Source organism: Poecilia mexicana, unplaced genomic scaffold, assembly GCF_051168715.1.
Source record: "Poecilia mexicana isolate PSO_F unplaced genomic scaffold, ASM5116871v1 scaffold_17, whole genome shotgun sequence".
NCBI lineage: Eukaryota > Metazoa > Chordata > Actinopteri > Cyprinodontiformes > Poeciliidae > Poecilia > Poecilia mexicana.
In genome coordinates this window covers 5,015,470-5,034,942 of record NW_028263386.1, presented here as the reverse complement: position 1 = coordinate 5,034,942, position 19,473 = coordinate 5,015,470, and the positions used below count along the sequence as shown (strand labels likewise).

The following is a 19,473-nucleotide window of genomic DNA, read 5'->3' as shown; positions in this document are numbered from 1 at the left end:
TGAACTTTGACGTTTTATGCTGGAGGATGATTGTTAGTTGTGAGCTGCAAAAACAAGCTCTGCTGGAGCCTCATTATCCTGTTCTCTGCTCCATGCCCTGAATGGCTAAGTGAGCCGGCTCGTCTCGAACAGCGGACTGCTGAACTCTGGGCTTGTGGATGGATGGAGGGGGCAGAGGGTTTGCATAGCTCAGAAGAGCAAAAACCTTCACTTCATTGCAGTTTCTGGGGTGATGGATGGAGCTCATTGGTATTCAGGGTCTCAGTCTCTGTCACGAACTCTCTGGCTAGTGTTTTTAATTCAGTGAAATAGCATAAAAGTGGAAAAGTGCACGTGAATGAGCGTATTTTCCTCCAAACTGGGTATTAGCGAGCCTGTCGTGTTTGAGGAGATGAATCAACCTTGACAGTGCCAAGGCTTCTGCTCTCCAGAGTTTTTTTTTTTTTTTAAATCTTTTGGAAGTTTCTGGGCTGTCAGAATCGCACTTTCTTTACTCTGACTAATCAAAGGGACAGTTTGGATGGGTTGATTTGTTTCAAGAAAGACCTCATTACCCCTACATCCTCCTGTGGCAGCAGATGTGATCAAATATTTATGTGATGGGGATAGTTTATTATTTTTTTTAGAGATCGTTCAATATGTCATAGATACCTGTTCTTTTCTTTAAAGAGTAAACTTTTGGAAAAAACAAGTTTTTCTCCTATAGCTTTGTATCAGCGAACAAATAAAAATTTTCGCTACAGTAAAGTTCAAGTGGATTTTTGTAAGGTCCCCAGCTCTAAAGTGTCCTTATCTCGACTCATAACAGGGTTTTAGGTCTCTATTGTCATTCTGAGCTTTTATAACATTGCCTGCTTTTTTCCATTTTGGAGATAGGTTTATGTGGTTTTGCTATGTGCAGTGTGGATTTAAAGGCTTATTTCTGTGATCTCTTCTTGGTAGATTCTGTATATTTAATTGACCACAAGGTGATTTTCCTTTGCCAACTATTATGTTAAATTACAGACCTCTGTCTGCTAAAAGTGAAACGGTGATGATCTTTCACTGTAAAACTGTTGTAAAGAATAGCTACGGTCATTAAGGGTGCTTTCACCATGGTTTTCACACCAAATGGTGTCAAATGAACCAAAGCCTGTTCCCCTCCTCGCCTGTGGGGGCGCTGCACAATGAACCACAGAAGAAAACAACACACAAATATCAGAACAAAACACTGACCACAACTTATTTCTTAATGAAATGTAAACAAAAATGAAGTGGCGGTAGATTATTGCAGGATTATAAAACCTCTGGTCATTTCTCCCGCTGGTGCTAGACTCTCACTTTTGTTTTGGTTGTATTTACCCAGAATGCCCTGCACTGTAGTCTGCTTCCTGCTTTTGCAGCGGTTTATGGTCTGCTTGATGTTCACATATGCATTCAAACCGGTCCAGGGTTTACTTCAACCGAACTGAGAGGTAGGTTTTTAGGCGGACCAAAGTTTAAAGTTTTTGGTCCTCATCAGAGTTTGATTACACATTCACATCTCCCCAAGCGAACCAAACTTTCCAGACAAACAAACTGGAGATCCACACAGAGCTATACAATTTAGGTATTAATTTGTTTTCCAGAAAATTTGAAAATTGTGTGAATAAGAATAGAAACTGTTGGTTTGAGAGTTAAACCCTCCACAAAGCTGGTGAGTCCTCTGAGCTGCCTGTTTTTTTGCTCCACCGGTCACTCCATTTAAGAGCCAGACGTTGGCTCTTAAATGCCAACGCTCGGCTGAGGAAAGCCCACAGTGTGTTTTTAACTCCGCTGCCCTCTCTTTGAACGCTACCTCAGCGAGGCTGTGCTCTCATTGCACATTATCTCCTCGGGGGATTATAGCACTCCACGCTGGAGAGCCGTCCCTCTTATTTTACCTCTTCAGTCTGCTGTAATTCACCTGCTTTTTACACTTTGTTCTCCCCACCACCCACTGTGACAAGTGTGTGTCAGGGATTAAACCCCCCCATCTATTCAGAGGAACCCGGTGGAATTAAATATGCATGAGCGTTCAAACTGTTCTAGTTTGTGCATATTATGATGTTCAAGAAAAAGTTTCATCTGACAGGATTTATGTTTACATTTAAAGTTGGGAAAAGATTACAAGTCTGTAAATTTGAGAGGATTCAATCGAAAGAGAAAAAATGTATTTGAAAGGTTTGAAAATCTTTCTTCCCAAAATACATTTGTAAAAAGTAAAAACTATTATTTCTGATATTGTTAGCATTTGAATACAGTTTTGACTCCAGTATCTATAGGCAGACATATTAAGCGCTGATGGTATTTATCAGAAATGACTGCAACAAAACAAACCAAGGCCAAAAAAAATGTAAAAATGTTCCTAATCATCTGCAAGATTATGACGGAAAATGTGCTGTGATACACAAGTGCTCTCTGTATTCAGTTCATTTCTATTTTCATTATTGGTATAATGGTGTTGCCATACTAGCTCATTCCTTTGTAATTTGTTTCTCTGTTTATGATTTAGGTCTAAAATTAGAGTTTTATTTGTGCATTTGGATTTATTTCTCTTAGATCAGTTTTACTATGTTCCCAGTTGGTTTATGTTTACCTGCGTTTCCATGTTAAATGTGCCTGAAACTTTGTCGATATTTGATGTAATGTTAAACACAATTTTACAATTGCAGTGTTTCCATTAAAAAAGAAACGTGATTAAAATCACACATGAATAAATTTGTTCACTGATAAGTCATTTAAAAAAATCCATCATCCTCATACCACTTCCTGTCATCTTCTTTGTCTTTTCTGCCAATTTCACCCAGTCAGAATCCAAGAATATTTGGGAAAATTTCCTTGTTTCTCAGTTTGAGAAATGTATTAAAATTCCCTTAATCTCTTCTGCAAGTGTCAAACTGAACACAGGAAACATTTTGTGTGTCTTTACTTAACAGCAAGCTGAACTATGCGTTTTGACAATTATGTAGATTTTTATGCTGCCCTGGCTTTTAATGACTTCTGCTAAAAATTTGGCACTTCTGTGTTTTGGCAGCTGTGCTCAAGCTCTGTGGGATAACTCAAGCTGTGTGAGTCAAATTGGATAAAATGGAGCAGCAATGAAAGATGTAAGAACTTCGTCTGATATGGTTTACTTTGCTTATCTCATCATTTGAGCTGCACAGTATTTTAAATCCCGTCATCTTCTCAGTATCTGCAGCATCGCCATCACAAAGAGCTGCTTGAATGAAATATTTGGTAGGCTGTATCATTTCAGGTGTCATGCATTAAAGTTTTTGAGGAAGTGAGTTTGGGATATTGTGATAGGAATAGAAAGAAAAATTAAATTATGATGTCAAATTTAATGCCCGGTTCAGCGTCATAACCTTAAAGCTTATTAAACAGTTTTCCTTTCACAATCCCCTTATTCTTTACATAAAAGCAGTTCAGCATAAATTGTGAACAAATAAAATCATTGATATTTATTTTAAGCTGCTTAGGACTTTTTCAGAATATGCTGAAATGTATAGTTTTTATAATTAAGCAAGCTTATTAGTTCAAATTTAAAAATCAACATTTCTAAACTCATATATTTTTAAAACACTGATGGTTTGAAGATGTAGAAATTACAATGCCACTAGGCTCTGATTTATTCCTGGATGCAACATGAAGTGAAATTAAAAGGAATTAATCGATAGTATTTAACTTTTTTTGGGTCAACTTGTTCAAAATTTTACTTTTTAATCTTTCTGTTACTTCAAAATAGATTATTTTATTAGCTTACAGACAGGATTTCTCCTAGTGTATTATGATTTTATTTAAGAAAACTAGTGTCAGATGCTCAAAGAACAGAAAACAATGACAAACTGATAAACAAAAATCAAAAGAATGAACTAATATGGTAACACCTTCCAGACAAAAATGAACATGGAGAGATGAACAGCATATGGCAAAACCTAATTGCTGTTATGACTGGAGCATTTCTTTCACAAATAAAAATATATAATTAACCCAATTTTTGTGTTTCTGCACAATTAAACTGATCAAGCATTTTCTGGTTATGAGGACTCAGATAAAGAGACCTGTGCTACAGGGACGAGGTGATCGCTGAGGCTGACGCAGAAATCGAAGCCAAAGCCTCGTTGTCAGAGTTATAGGCCTGGATCTCTCTGCTGCATGAATCATAGTAATTGGCTCTTGTCTCGGTGGAGGAGTACGACATCTATTAGCTTGGAGGTGTTAGACTGAGGCATGTCTGGGTTTTGCTTAGACAACTGGATATAAATGCTGTTGAAAGTTTTCACTCTGTTTGTTTGAGATGAAAGTCTGGATCCAATCCCAGCGAACGGGAAACAAGAAGCAGGGTAAGTCAAGGCCAAGCTGCCAGTCAACTTTAGGGTCAACCCAGAGATAAACAATGTTTCTTACATGATTCCACACCTACAGACAGAGATTATCTTTGTGGAAGTCTTTCTGAATCACAGTTTGAAGACAGCTGGAGATTTTATTGGGTATTAAACACAACTAGAATGAATCCACACCCAGCATGATTAAGAAGAGAAAATCAGAATATTCATAATTCTTCTGGTCAGATTTTGTGTACTCTGGTAAATGACTTTCAAAGAAATGCCATAAGTGGATAAAAATAGAGTTCAGGCAACTTTTAGCTGTTTAACCACTGAAATCAAGACTTGATCCATTTTAAACCATTAGTTTTAACCATGTTTTTGTTTTGTTTTGTAGAAGAGTGTGACAGCCCTTTGGTGTCCAACCTGCTGCCTTCGTCCTTCAGGAGCTCCTCCCAGCTGTCCAGCAGCCACGCACCGGGATTCGCCAAACTCAACCGGAGAGACGGTGAGGAAAAGCTCAGTCTGTGACCTAATCTGGTAATAAGTGATAATCATTCACTGATTGGCTTTAGATATTGTTCTTTCTTCAAGAGAAGATGAGTAATTCAGTTTGGATTACTTTTCCTGCAGATTTTGTCTTCTAACTAAAACTTGAAGTCTTTGCTTGCAGGTTTTTCCCACCATTTCTTAATGACAGGATTTATTTTTTCATTGCTTTTTCTTCTCTTTGTATCAGTTTCAGACACAGAGCCAGTTGGATCTTAACTTTAGATCTTAACTTTAGTTCATCACAATAACTGGATTCAGTTTTCAAAGCACAAACTCATTCTTTGCAAAACAGGCAAGAACACGAAAATTCTTTTAGAAATAGATTGTCCTGTTCAACTGTTTTATGGTCATTTGAAAGCTTTACTTTTAGCTTTCAAGCTGAAGGCAACATTGAAAATAAACTGCACAAACAAGATTTATTTAAAGTAAACACAGTTAGGCACAAAATCCATGCCACAATGGCTGAATAAGTGTTTAAACCCTGCAGCACAAAAGCCAAAATATCAAAATCTAAATCTGTTTTTATAGCCTCTCAGATAAACTATCACAGCAGCAGTGAGATGTTGAAATATATAGAGGATCAGAATGTATTTTGAGAGACAAGACAACACAAGATTAAGCTTTCTTTGTCTTTATTCTCTGCTGTAGCTGATGCTTTGTTTTGTTTTTTGCACCAGAGGCTTGTATCAGGAATGTGAATGGTGTTTGTTCCACCAGCTGGAAGTCTCGTGCAGAAATCTGATTTGAGGCTTTGACAAAAATTGAGATTTTGGGATCGCTGCTTTATCTCAACATCAAAGCCCAGAATCAGCCGGGAGTGCAAGGCGGGTTTAATCTGGTTCTGACTGATTCTCACCACCTGGGAAGGCAAAGGAAGCTGAGCATGAAGAAATTCAGCAGCAGCCCATCTGCTGCCTTTGTTTGTTCATATGTGAACAAGCAGGACTTGAAAAGCTGTTCAAATAGTGAACATATTTGTAAACACATTTGCTCGACACAACTGGTTAAAATGAATATTTTTTGATACTGCCAGTAATTTAGCATATTGTATTTAAAAGCCAAACTGATACATGTGGAATTAAAAGAAATGTGCTGATAGATTGGAATCATGATTGCTGGTTGGAAATATCTGCACATGAACAAAACTCTCTTCATATTATCTGTTCTTCAGTTTCTCATCTGCTTTGTAGTGATACTTCTGATCTCAATTAGATCTACAGCTGGATTAATGCCAGAACTTTTTACAATAATTAATTTCTTATGTACCTTTTCAGAGGCTAAGCCGCTAAGAGTAAAGTAGAGATGTATTTACAGTTCAATCCCCATAAATGTAATATAAATGGTTTGTTATCTAGTTTCTCAAGAAAAAGTCGTCAGCTTAGGGGTTGTGTGAGGTCAGCTGTCATTCATAAAGCTGCTGCATAACTCAATGTTTAAACTTGCTTTGAAAAGCAGAAGTGGAGCCTCCTGCACAACCAACAACAATGCAGCAAGTGGTTTCTGGATGGTTAGTCATCAACAGAACACTTGTCTTTTACAGCAGCTATTGAGCAGCACATACAGCTTTGGTTGCTAGGTAACGGGCGGAGCTCCACTGGGGTTGCTAAGTAACAGACTGGGTTTTGCTGGAGATTCTGATTTGTGACTTCACATATGGAAGGTTTTTGAAATGGTTCATTTTCCAGACACCAAAACAACAACAACAACAAAAAAAAAACATTAACTTATTGCCAAAAATCCAAGCGCTATTTTTAAGTGCGTGGTTTGTTTTTAGGAACAGTAGAGATCCAATTGAAACTACAAAAATGAGGAAAATGGATGGATAGGTTATTGGAAACTTTCCTAAAATTCCACACAATAAAACCTGGTTAACTTCTACACTAAAAACAATTTTTTTTATTTTTGATATTATGACTAACCAGCAATTACTAGCTAATATGAAGTGATACATTTAGGTTTAAAAAGTAAATAATAATTGATTACTGCAAACCCATAGCAGACTCGTAAATTGCAGTCACTTCAGACTGTATGTCTTAGCAGGTCAGAAGAGTGTCACTGTTTCTTCCCTCCTGATTTATTGGTGCCATGCCCAAAGGATCCCATCTGTTTGCTGAGGAAATCAATGAATAAATGAAAGCCTCCGTCTCATTCCCCATTGCTGCTGCCGCTGCTAATGCTGTTAGTTACCCGAGGAGCAGCTTTGCTTTCAGTTCACTTATTTCCTCAATGAATGGAAATGATTAACTTCCTACAATAGCAAGAACAAAACACATGCATTTGTATTTACTTTACACATGTGCATATGTTTTTTTCATAACTCTTGTTGATGGTGGAACAGGAGCAAGATGATAGAAGAAGTGAAAATCTACTGACTGGAAAATAACTATATTGCAAAAATAGCAAGTTTGTCAAGTGATTTCTACCCAATTTCAGCTGGTCGGGGTTTTACAGTTAGTTTGTAACATCAGAGAAGAATGCTAAACAGAGTCAGTCTGTTTCTTTTGAAGACTTTGAGCTGAGGATGTCATATACAACAGGTCCCCATAATCCAAAATGGAAAACAATACAACTAAGATCAAAACTAATACTGAAGTATAACTTCACAAGTTGCTCAACATTTCTCATTTTACCGCATTTGGCTGACTGATTTTTTTTATTTTTTATGTTGGAGATCTTACAATATTACAGCATTTTCCTTGTAATATTGTGACTTAATTCTCATACTATTAGGACTTTATTTTTGTATAATTTTAACATTATTCTTACAATATTATCACTTTATTTTTGTATTATTTTGACTTTAATATTATATTGACTTTGTAATATTATAGCTTTATTCGTAATTTTATTCATCTAGTTAATTTAGGCTTAATCCTTTTGACATTTTGATTGCTGTTATTTCACTGTTCTCCTATGGCCTCCACAGTCTCCAGAACTCAAATCAGTAGAAAACGTTCAGGATGTGATGAACTGGAAGAGTTGCATCATGCATTTGCAGCCCAGACATTTGCAGCATTTGCAGGCTGGCGTTTTGATTTAAAACTTTATTTCTAGTGAATATTAAACTGGTTTGCAGAATTCCCATGTTTCCATGGCTTAAGTGCTTAGCCAATGAGCCTGCAAGATTATTTTAATATTCAGCAGCTGCAGGATGAATCAGTTTAGGCTTTATGTCTATCTGGTGAGATTTTGATTTTCAGTTCTCAATGCTTCTGTTCAATTCTTTCTTTATCTTGTTACTAAAATGTTCTATCTCCAGTCTCTGTTCCATAGATTATCATTTTAATTTTCTCCTTTCTGTACAATCGTTTTCACATTTTAATCATTAGCTTTCGCTCCATCTATCAGTGAAAATGAATGGAGTGAACTTGCCAAAAGCTCACCATGTTCTCTGTGTTCAAATATTTTCCTTTTTTATTTTGGTTGGTGGGGAGGTTACCAGCTACTCTGGTTCAAATATTGTGGAACAGCCTTTAAAAAAATGAATGTGTTTCTTTTAATCAATGTCCAAATTAATTTGATGTAAAATGGAGGCTGTACCTTAAATTGGAGCATGTTTGGTGTGTGAGTATGGCCAACTAATTAGGTGCTTATTCACATCACTGTGTGTGTTGAGTGTTCAAAGTTCCAATGCTGCACTTGAAGCTTGAATGGAAATGTCATGTCTGCAGGAAACATTCAGTGTTGGCCAGTATCGAGCCTATTAGTCTCTCTGTCCGGATGACATGTTATCAGGCTGCTGAAATTACCATCCAGTCCTGCTATTCTAATGCAAATGATGAGCTCTCACTCCAGCGCTCTTTCCTTTTCGGCTGCCTGCCTGGCTGTCTGCGGCGCTGCCGGTCTCCTCTCACCTGTCTCACACTGTAAACTAGCTCTTCATTTAACTCGTGTCTCTTTGAATTTTACAGCCTCTCATATTTTCTTGTCAGGTGGAATATCATGGCGGTATTAATGATTCAGCAGTCTTTTGTTTACTTGCCTGCTTCGTACAGTGATGCATCTGACCACAGCAACTTTGTCAGGCTTGATCTCTTCTCAAAAGGTGGAGCAGAAAAATCCCACTGCACCTTGACTGGCTTTCTTCCTTACCTGTTGCATACACAGCCTGCACTGCTCAAATGACAAAAATCCACTTGGTTTCAGGTTTAAGTAGTGCAATGTGTTTTCAAGGTCATTTTATAGCACAATTAAGTACATATGTTAACTTAAGTTGTTTTAAAAATGCTGTATATATCAAGTATGACTTAAAATAAATATAATTTGCTAATTTAACACCCTGAAATTGGGCCTCTATCTCTTTAAAATCTTCTGCTCTTTTTGAAACTCTGCTCCTATAATGAGCTCAGCAAATGTGCAGTTCTACAAGGCTTTTGCTAATTGCTGCTGGTTAGTCTGAAGGAGCTCAGTGGGGGAGTTGCTTGGAAACTGCTGCTCCAAGGGGAAGCTGTGTCTCTTAGGCGGATCTAGGTCCACCCAGTCGTTTTGCACAGCTAAATGGTTGTCATAGAGATCTAAGTTGTTGTTTTTTTTACAAACATTCATGAAAGAATCAAAGCAACACTTCGGGTTTGTTGTTGATGAGAGAAAAACATTATTATATGATGTAAAGCTAAAAAACTGCCTCTTGAAGTCCTTTGAGGTTACCTGCATCAGGAATTGGGGAGTTTTGTTGTTGGCTCAAATCTCCCTTTAATCCTGCAACATGTTTTAACACCAGTGTTCGCTAAATGTCATCAGGCATTGGAGGATAAAATAAGGTTAAATCGACTGCATTTTACAAATCCAAAGGGAAGTTTCCAGGAAACCAATTTTTCTTGTAAATGGGTACCAACCGGAGAAAATAGCACAGTGGTCAATTAGAATAATTCCAGCTAATCAAGTCCAATTATTGCAAGCAGGACCTGAGGGGTCCTTTTTGTATTTTTATTTTTTTTGCAAACATTACATTAGTAAGACAAGGAAAATAGTTAGGTTTTTAAAATTGCTTTGTACCTAGAATTGGGTTGCATGAGGTCGTTTTGTGCCACTTCATCCACATAAATAATCTCCTGTAGAAGCTAACGGTGCATCGGATAGCAACATGTATTCCAAGGTATCAATTGCTTGACAGAACAAAACAAAAATGTACAAAACTCTTTAATCAATGCATTTTTAAACCCAATTTTGCTCTGTAAGTGTAAATAGTGTAAGTCAAAAGTTCACTTCTAAATCCAAAACATATTATGCTATTATAACTGGTTTCTGTCACTGAGCAGCAGAATCCATGGCGTTGTGTTTGATATGAAGGAGCCGCCATGACAGGAAATATTCAGCCATCACTTTGTCTCTGTTTCAATTATATCTGACAGGGAGGACCCAGTAAATCTTTGCAACGCCTCTTAGTCACCGACACATTTGTCTCAGATCCCGCTCTCTGTTTCTCTGCCGTCTAATTGTCACAAGTAAAGGTCAGGATGTCTGCGCTTTTCCGTTCTGCTGTCGTTGGACACATCTGGTAGTGAAGCACTTATTAGCTCTGGCCTTTAGCTCTGGAAAGATCAGCCTGAAGCTTCACCCGACGACACTGATTCATTTTTACACAGTGTTTTTATGTTCCACGTGATTCTGAACCCCTTAAACAAAAAGAAAATACTCAAACTTTAAATCACATGTGTCGAACTCAAGGCCCGCGGGCCACATGTGGCCCGCCATGTCATTTTATGTGGCCCCCGCAGCATTTTATAGGTCGATATTGACTTACAATAGGTTTTGAGCACGAATTGACTATAAACTACATCTCCCACAATGCATTCCGATTGTTACCAGCTAACATTACGGCTTCTCGCCACTAGAGAGCAGCAGAGTCACCTCAAGCTGCTTATTGATTTTCCCAGCGAATAAAACTGAGACATCGACAAGCTAACATGAAAACGTCCAAGAAAAGAAAAATCGATTTACAAGTAAGACTGTGAATGAAGATGTGTGTGAGTTGGTGTCAGGGCGGCAGGTCGCGCTAGACGTTATCTTGACCGACAACATAAAAAAAAATCGGTCATGTACTATTTTATCCGTGAAATTACATTCATATTAACATCGACTATTTAGTCGCATTTTATGCGGTTTAGTTAATATTCACCGTGAATCCAGATCCCATCACAAATTAAGCAGATAAATGCATCTACATTTTTCTCGTAGTGACAAAAACCACCCCAATAACTTTTAATAAATTAAATTAAGCGACTTCACTTAAATTAGCATCACCCGCTGGAGTCTGAACGCACTTCCTCCTGGTTCCCATCTGCAGAAAAATCTGCACTAATTCATCAATCAGTTGGATCTGTCTGATCCAAACAGATCAACTGAACTCTGTGAGTGTTTTACCCTGTGCGGTCCGGTGTGCGGTTTTACCAGGATTATTTATTTATTTATTTATTTTGCGTGGTTTCGCTTCTCCGAAACGGACAGATGTTACGTCTGCAGCTCCTCCAGACCGCGACTCTCCTGGGTAACGTGCACCAAGAAGGCTCCATTTGTTAAATCAGCTGGATGAGTTTCTCCCACCGGTTTCTAAGTCTTCGCAGCAGCGGAGCCTCGTCCGCAGTGGTTGAGCGGCGGACTGCGCATGTTACAGTCTAATTAACTTTTGCATCGTCATTTATTTCCTCCAGATAAACTGCCGGCTCCTCAAATGGATTAACACAACGTTGCATTCTCTTTAGTTTTCTCTGGTCAGTAATGGAGACTTGAATTTAACACACCATTTCAACCAAAGGTTTGTATTGCGCTTCCTAACCATTTTTATTTGTAAGTATTGATTTTATTTTTTAGCCAAGCCTCTGTCTCTGCTAATGACATCTTCAATACATTTTTTGATCCCAGGCTTAGTTTATGGACTGAACAGACAGAAACAGTTACCATTATACATTTTGAACTGTTGATTTTATTTTTGAACCATTTTTTTAATTGTAAAATGTTGATTTTATTTTTGAACCATTTTTTTAATTTTAAAGTGTTGATTTTATTTTTGAACCATTTTTCTTATTGTAAAGTGTTGATTTTATTTTTGAACCATTGTTTTATTTTGAAGTGTTGATTTTATAATGATTTTTTTAATTTTAAAGTGTTGATTTTATTTTTGAACCATTTTTTATTTAAGTGTTTTTATTTTTGAACCATTTTTTTATTGTAAAGTGTTGATGTTATTATTGAAACCTTATTTATGTTGAAGTGTTGATTTTATTTTTGAACCCTTATTTATTTGAGTGTTGATTGTCTGAAAGACCTTACACATGAATTGCCCCATATGGGGTTTGATCCGCTGACCTCAGCGTTGCCGGCACGGTGCTCTAACCTGCTGAGCTAACTCACCTACCTTACAAACTGTTGAGTTTCCATGGATTTAAGAACTTACATGATCTTACCACAATGGAGATTTGATAAAAGTGCTTATATTCAAATGTTTTTCAAAACAACATACATAATATTTTATTTTCCAGAGATTTTGTATTTTGAAGTGCTGATATTATTTTTGAACCATTTTTAATTTTCAAGTGATTGTATTTCAGAGATATTTTTTTTATTTAATGTCTTAATTTAGTTAAGTTAGTGTGCTCTCTGAGAGGATCTGTGGTATAAGTATTTGACATTGTTCCATGCCCATTGTTGACATTAGACTCTAACAAAATGTGGATCATCCACCAGGAACACTCCAAAGACCATGAGTTTCTGTAGTGTAGTGGTTATCACGTTGGCTTTACACGCAAAAGGGTTCTGGTTTGAAACCAGACAGAAACAGATTTTGCATGTTCTATTCATCACAGGTGTTTACTAAAGGTCAACAAGGGCTCTGTGGTGTCATGGTCTGTACTCAGAATCCAGGCATCTGAGTGCAAACCTCAGTTGAAATTTTCATGCGTTGCATCTCACATCATCAACTTTGGAACCTCAAACTGAAACAAAGCAGAGAAGTTCAGTTCCTGTAGTGTAGTGGTTATCATGTTTGCTTTACATGCAAAAGGTCTCTGGTTCGAAACCAGACAGAAATGGTTTTTGTAGGTTATGCATCTCTTGGGGTGCAGTGAGACAACAAGAGCCTTCCTCTTTTGTGATGGTTCATTTGCCAATCGACTTCAATGTAGGCTTCTTTGAAATCGAAGCTACTTTACTTCAATTACCAATTGGCAGTTCTATGGCGTAATGCACATGTGTCAAACTCAAGGCCCGCCGGCCACATGTGGCCCCCCAGCATTTTATAGGCCAATGATTGACTTAAAATAGGTTTTGAGCACGAATTGACTACAAACTACATTTCAACCAAAGGTTTGTAATGCGCTTCCTAACCAGACGCTCCAAAGCGTCCGGTCCATAACTCTTCAACACGCCGTCAGCTCCCGGTCAGAAAGACGCATTTAGTTCAGAGACCATGAGATGATATTCAGAAAGGATTTTTAAAATAATTGATTTCAGTTGCCTCTGAGACTAAATCTTTGCGTAAAGTCTATAATGTCTGCCCATGTGACTTGTTTTTATTATTTGTTTGCTCACCTTTAAACACTGATTTAAATATTGTAATTTTTAAACTGAGCAGTAATTTTACATCCATGGAAACTCAAATGTAATATTTAAAACTTCAATACATAAAACCAGTTATTTAACAATATGAGGTGGTGTTTAATTTATTTTTAACATTGTATTTTTATACATTTATGCTAGAGGTGCCCAAGTCTAGTTTTCCAGAGCTACCATCTGCAGCTTTAGATGGTTCCTTTTCTAACACACCTGGACCATTGACTCATTATGAGCTTCTACAGAACTGAATGAGGGAAGTCAGCCTTTTGTCTGGGGTGTTTTAGCAGGGATTCACTCCTGATTTGTACCGTCAATGTGGCCCGTTGAGGGTGGCCAATATGCTGAAGTGGCCCTCGGTGAAATTGAGTTTGACACCCCTGCTTTAAATTATTTTGCACTGCATACATGTAATAAAGATATTGAAGAAAATGCAGCTAGTAAAGTGGAACAAGTATTTGGATTAGAAATTAAAATTTGTGGTCATTTAGGTGCTGTTAGTAAGGCAAGTCTTGCTTTTTTTCAGTTTTTCTCAAAGTTCTGACAATAATCTCAGAATTCAGATTTTTTTTTTACAGAGTTCAGATTTTTTTTAAAAATCTCGATTCTGTATTTTTTCAGAATTCTGACTTTTTCAGAATTCTCACTTTTTTCTCAGAATTCCAACTTTAATCTTAGAATTCAGATTTTATTTTTTCCCGAATTCTGACTTTAATCTCAGGATTTGGGCTTTTTTCTCAGAATCCTTACAATAATCTTCCAAGATCAAAATTAAGATTTTTGACATTAATGTCAGATGTTTTTTTTTCAGTGGCCTTAATTCCTCTTCTGTACTAAATACATTTGTTTTGTGTGTTTTTTTTTAACAAATTGTGGAAGAATATCCATTAACCTCAAACAGTAATTATTTTCTCTTGATTAGTTTGTTTTATTTCTCCACTAAAGTCATATGTAAAATCGAATATTCTTTTGCCAGAAACGGGTAAAATAAAGCGAGCAAATGACAAACTGATTTGGCTGACAACACTTACCAAACAACAAGACAAAACATTAACATCTTGATGCAGAAAATAAAGCTTTTCTTATTAGTAGTGTTCAGTTGAAGAAAGAAACCTTTATATAGGCTGTGAAACTGCTCAAAGCTTGACATTAAAACCCTTTATTGATGATATTTTAAATGGATAAGGAACCAATCTGACTGAGAAGTTACAGCACTAATCAATGTACCGCTGTGCAGCTTTTCAGCACAGCCGTATCAGGGGAGGCATGCTAACAGTTTGACATTCCTTACAACTGTTCAATATGTTACTATTTAAACTTTTATAGGTAATGCTTTGTTAGGGGAATTCCTCTTAATCTTCAGAGAGGTGCAAATTCAGCATTAAATGTTAACAAACGATGTAGGTGACTTTGGTGTTATTATTTTAATCTATTTCTAGATTTTAATTTCCTTTAAATTAACTTGTTTGAATTTTACATTGCAAATAAACTTGCCTTACTTTAAGCAAAATCGATTTTTTGAGCTGTATATCAATAACCTGAAGAAATGTTGTAAAGAAGATGGGATCGAAGTTCCTCCACAACAACATGAATGATTCAGTTATACGGAAACCAAATATTGAGTCATTGCTGCTAAATGTGGTCTTAAAATCTTCTGAATCATGGAGTGTAAATAGTTTGTCACCTGACTGCATGATATCTGAAGTAAATCTACAGTATAAAACCCTTTTCACAATAGTTGCAAAATGTTTAAAATTCAGTACAATCAGGCATTTTCATGACCAATAAACACAAAGTAGACTTTCAATATGATAGAAATCTATGCCTTTATTACAGTAGAAGTCTGCATGGGAGCTAAATGAACTAAGTGAAATATGCAATAAGTATTAAATATACTGTAAAGCTTTGAGTTATGCAGTATTAAAGCTGCAGTATTTAACTTTTATAAGAAATATTTTTTATATTTGTTGAAATTATCATTACGTTGTGACAAAATAAAACAGGTAATGTGTGAAAAATCAAGCTCCTCTGCCTTCTCCCATTGCTAACTAGAAGCAACCAATCAGAGCCAGGAGGTGTGTCTCTGTGCTGTCAATCAGGCCTGTGTGTGCACCGCTCTGATTGGTTGTTTTTGCAGGGCGTGGCTCTTCAGATGAAAACAGCAGCACAGGGAGGAGATTTCACAAATTATCATGACATTATGATAGTTTTAACAAATATGTAAAAAACATATATTTTTAAATAAAAGTTACATACTTCAGCTGTAAAGTATTGTTTATTTTTTGTCTGAAATGAATCAGTTTTATCAACAAGTAAATAAGCAAAATAGACTACAGAAGTCCAGATTCTAGAAAAAATGAGGATAGACTTTTAATATGGACTATAAATTTATTCCCCACATCTACATAATTTACTTTCCGGTATTTCAGTTATTCCTTAAAGTCTGAAAATATAAAACACTTTTTCTTCTGCAGGAGCTGGAGGCTGGTCCCCCCTCACCTCAGACCGGTATCAGTGGCTGGAGGTGAACCTGGGCGAGCGAACCAAGATCACAGCTGTCGCCACACAGGGCCGCTACGGAAGCTCTGATTGGCTGACGTCTTACCAGCTGATGTTCAGCGACACGGGACACAACTGGAAGCAGTACAGACAGGAGGACAGCATAGGGGTGAGTCCATAAAGTCATAAAAATTTGCTGAAGCTTCAGTTCAATTTAACTCTCCTAGTATTTATGTAGTACTTAGTGTTCAACAGTGCTAGTCTGCAGGGATCAGCCCTTCCTGAGTAAATTATCACAGTCATCAGGAGCCTTTGACTCTTCATTAATAATGGATGAACCAATGAAAGAGCTCAGCTGACGGTCCTGACCTGCTGCCAAAACACTTGAAGCTGCTGTTGACGGCTGCAGAGAGAGCTGAGACCAGCCTGAAGCGTTGGCTCGCTCACTCTGTGTGTTTTATTGTGTATTTGGAAGAAACTCCACAGCTGAACTTCTTCATGTTCAGCCTGTCAGAAGTACAAATGAAGTCAGTTGAAAATACAACAGAGGTGAGGAGATGGAAGACAAACAATACCTTTATGTGGTTAAGCATTTATGCTGTGATGTTGGGTTTCATTTGTACAAAAACTGCATTAAATTTGTGTTTAATACAAAACATTTCTATATGGAAGAGGATTAGGGCCACCAAAAGAAATCAAGTAAAATTCTGACTTGGCACTCAAAATTTTGACTTTTTTTTTTTTTTTCAGAATCGTTTTAAAAAGCCAGAATTATTCTTCACAATGAGCCCTTTTAGGGCCTCTTGTCACTTTAAATCCATATAAGTTGCTGCCGGCAGCGCCCACCCTAACTCAACATTTATACTCGCTCATGTAAATGGCTGCAAACAGATGCACAACTCTAATGCCATACATCTTTGAAAAGCAGAAGTAGGGCCTCCTGCACATCCAACAAGAATACAGCACATGGCTTCAGTTTGGTAAGTGAACAAAACACTTATCTTTTCGAGCAGCCATTGTACAGCGGTAAAACCAGCTGACCAAACATGCTGGAGCTTTATTTGGGTTGCTAGGTGATGGACTGGGGTTGCTAAGTAACGCCACAGTTTGTGACTCAACAGGTTTGGAGGTTTTTTGAAATGACTGGTTTTCAAGTCACCAAAAAACATTAACTCACTTCCAGAAACAGCTTTCGATGTTTTAAGTATTTGGGCTGTTTATGACCTGTTATGCAAAATGTGAATTTTTCTTAATAGGTCCCTTTAACGTGCCCAATCAGTCTGACTGGGACAGTGTCTTCTATTTAAAATATAATTCCAGTACATCAACAGCTAGCAGGTAGGAACCATGCTGTATTGTACATTTAGGAGGACATTTATCCGGAGTCAAAACGCTGCAGGCTTCAGGGCTAAGGAGAGGGGATTTTGATTAGAGTTTGAGTCGAGGAACTTCGCTCATGCGGAGAGAATCCAGCTAAGCTAAGTACTAAGGATCTTCTCAGGCGGACCAGAGAAGGGCTTCTTACGGATTAAAAGCATTTTGACCTGACACTCTGCATAAACTCTCACAATCTCCCTGACATTTCAGAGTGTTTTGGAACTCCTGTGAACTCGGAGCTTAGAGTGAAAATAGGAAGTACTGGAGCGCATTTTTCTGTAATGCTGATTGCTTCATTTTTCTTAACTGTACGACTGGAGTGGCTTCAGTTACTACTGTTTTGTCTGAATTTTAATAATTTTTATAATTAGTGTAAAAAAACACTCATGAGTGGCAGATAATGTAGACATCTGTTATGTTTTACAGATAAAATATGTAGAACTATGTGACTTTGCATGACTGAGTCAGTATAATTTTTGAAAAATCCATTAAAAATAATTTATGAAGGGTTTCATTTTTTTTACCACTGAGTAAACAAAATTTGAAAGTACTAAAATTGGTTGATGTAGGTTTATAGAAGCACAAAAAAGATAGAAATAAACAACTTGCTACAGCTAATTATTCAAAATACTTCTGCAGAAAACCTTTATGTTTTCACTTGTTCTGATTGTTTGAATATCCTGAAATGTATGCAGATATTTAAGTTAGCGACCAAACTAAAGTTGCCTTCATGTATTCATCCTAAATATGAAAAATTTCTCAAATTACCCCGGGCTCCTGATTGCTGAGATATGCACGAGTGGGTAAGGAGGTAAGAAGATATTTCTGAGTAACTGTAGTTTGTTTATCATGTCCCCGTTGTGTGTTTTCAGTCTTTTCCAGGTAACTCTAATGCCGACAGTGTGGTTCAGTACAAACTGCAGCAGCCGGTCGTGGCCCGCTTCCTGCGCCTCATTCCTCTGGACTGGAATCCCAGCGGGCGGATCGGACTGCGCCTGGAGGCCTACGGATGTCCGTACAGTGAGTGCTCCATCCTTCACTGCTCTCATTAGAGTCTCTGGGGTTTAACAAAGAAAAAAATCACACAGTTTCTCATGCTTGTAGAATTAGTCATTAGTCTAACATATAGTGGATCCTAATGAGCGTTATAAGTGGTTTTAATTGATTTAATGGTCAGAGCTGCAGGTGATAATGAACAACTAAGGGATCTTTAAATGCATTGTTATTGAGTGATTCTAAACTTTATGGTGAAACAAATAATGGCTGAACTAATAAACTTGTTGATTATTGTTTGTGTGTTTATATTTCAGGTGCTTCAAACCTCCAAACAACCAAACAAAAGTTTATTTCACTTCTTAATCAATGCCATAAGAGGAAATCATACACAACAGCCAAAACAAATACAAATGTGATGCACCACGGCAAACATATTAACGAGATGGTAGAGCAGAAACGGAGAAAATATTTTCTGAGAGAAAAGTGATTTGTGTTTTTTGGAGGTTTTTTGCAAAATGCACTTGTTCAAGTCATAAAGAAACCACTCCACACTTTAAATAGACGTTTTGGAGGGGTTTAAAATGGTACACTGCAAAAACATAAAATCTTACCAAGTATTTTTGTTCTAGTTTCTAGTGCAAATATCTTAGATCTTGAAAGAAGACAAAAATGACTTACAAGTAGCTATTCAGCAAAAAATAGGAGCTTGTTTTAAGTTAATAATTCCTTAAATAATTCAATAAATACTAGTACCATTGCAATTTATTTCACCAGTTGAATTAGCACTTTTCTTTAAAATCAGTTTAAGGAATTGACTTAAAACAAGCTCCTATTTATTGCTGAATATTTGATAAGATTTGGTTTTGCATTGTGAACTTTGTGTTTGAATTCAGTTTGTTTACAAGTTTGAACAAATTTCACTTAATAAAGATGAGTTTACTTTTATTTTGAATATCAAAAACTGCATTAGGGATAAAATTTCCCTTTGTTAAAATAATATAGATGTTCAAAAATTTATCTTTTTAGCAGCTTTTTAAGATGAAATTATCCTGAAGGTTTGGTTCCCATCAAAAACTTTGGGAGAAACTATCAGAGCTGATTTCTCTGAAATCTCGTTTTCTGAGTGCCAACATTCTTTTGCTGTGACCAAAAAGTTTGGATACATGGCTTCTACACA

At 36.9% G+C, this 19,473-nt stretch overlaps 1 protein-coding gene across 1 annotated transcript in view; it reads left to right on the top strand.

Annotated features, from left to right (window-relative positions):
• Positions 1-4,297: 4,297 nt before the first annotated feature.
• The window catches only part of LOC106906405 (contactin-associated protein-like 4), a 72,307-nt gene continuing 57,131 nt past the window's right edge, over positions 4,298-19,473 (top strand). The window contains exons 1-4 of the mRNA XM_088014783.1: positions 4,298-4,343; positions 4,723-4,833; positions 15,899-16,092; positions 18,173-18,320. Coding sequence (XP_087870909.1) covers positions 4,298-4,343; positions 4,723-4,833; positions 15,899-16,092; positions 18,173-18,320 — 499 coding nt within the window. The remainder of the gene's footprint in view (positions 4,344-4,722; positions 4,834-15,898; positions 16,093-18,172; positions 18,321-19,473) is intronic.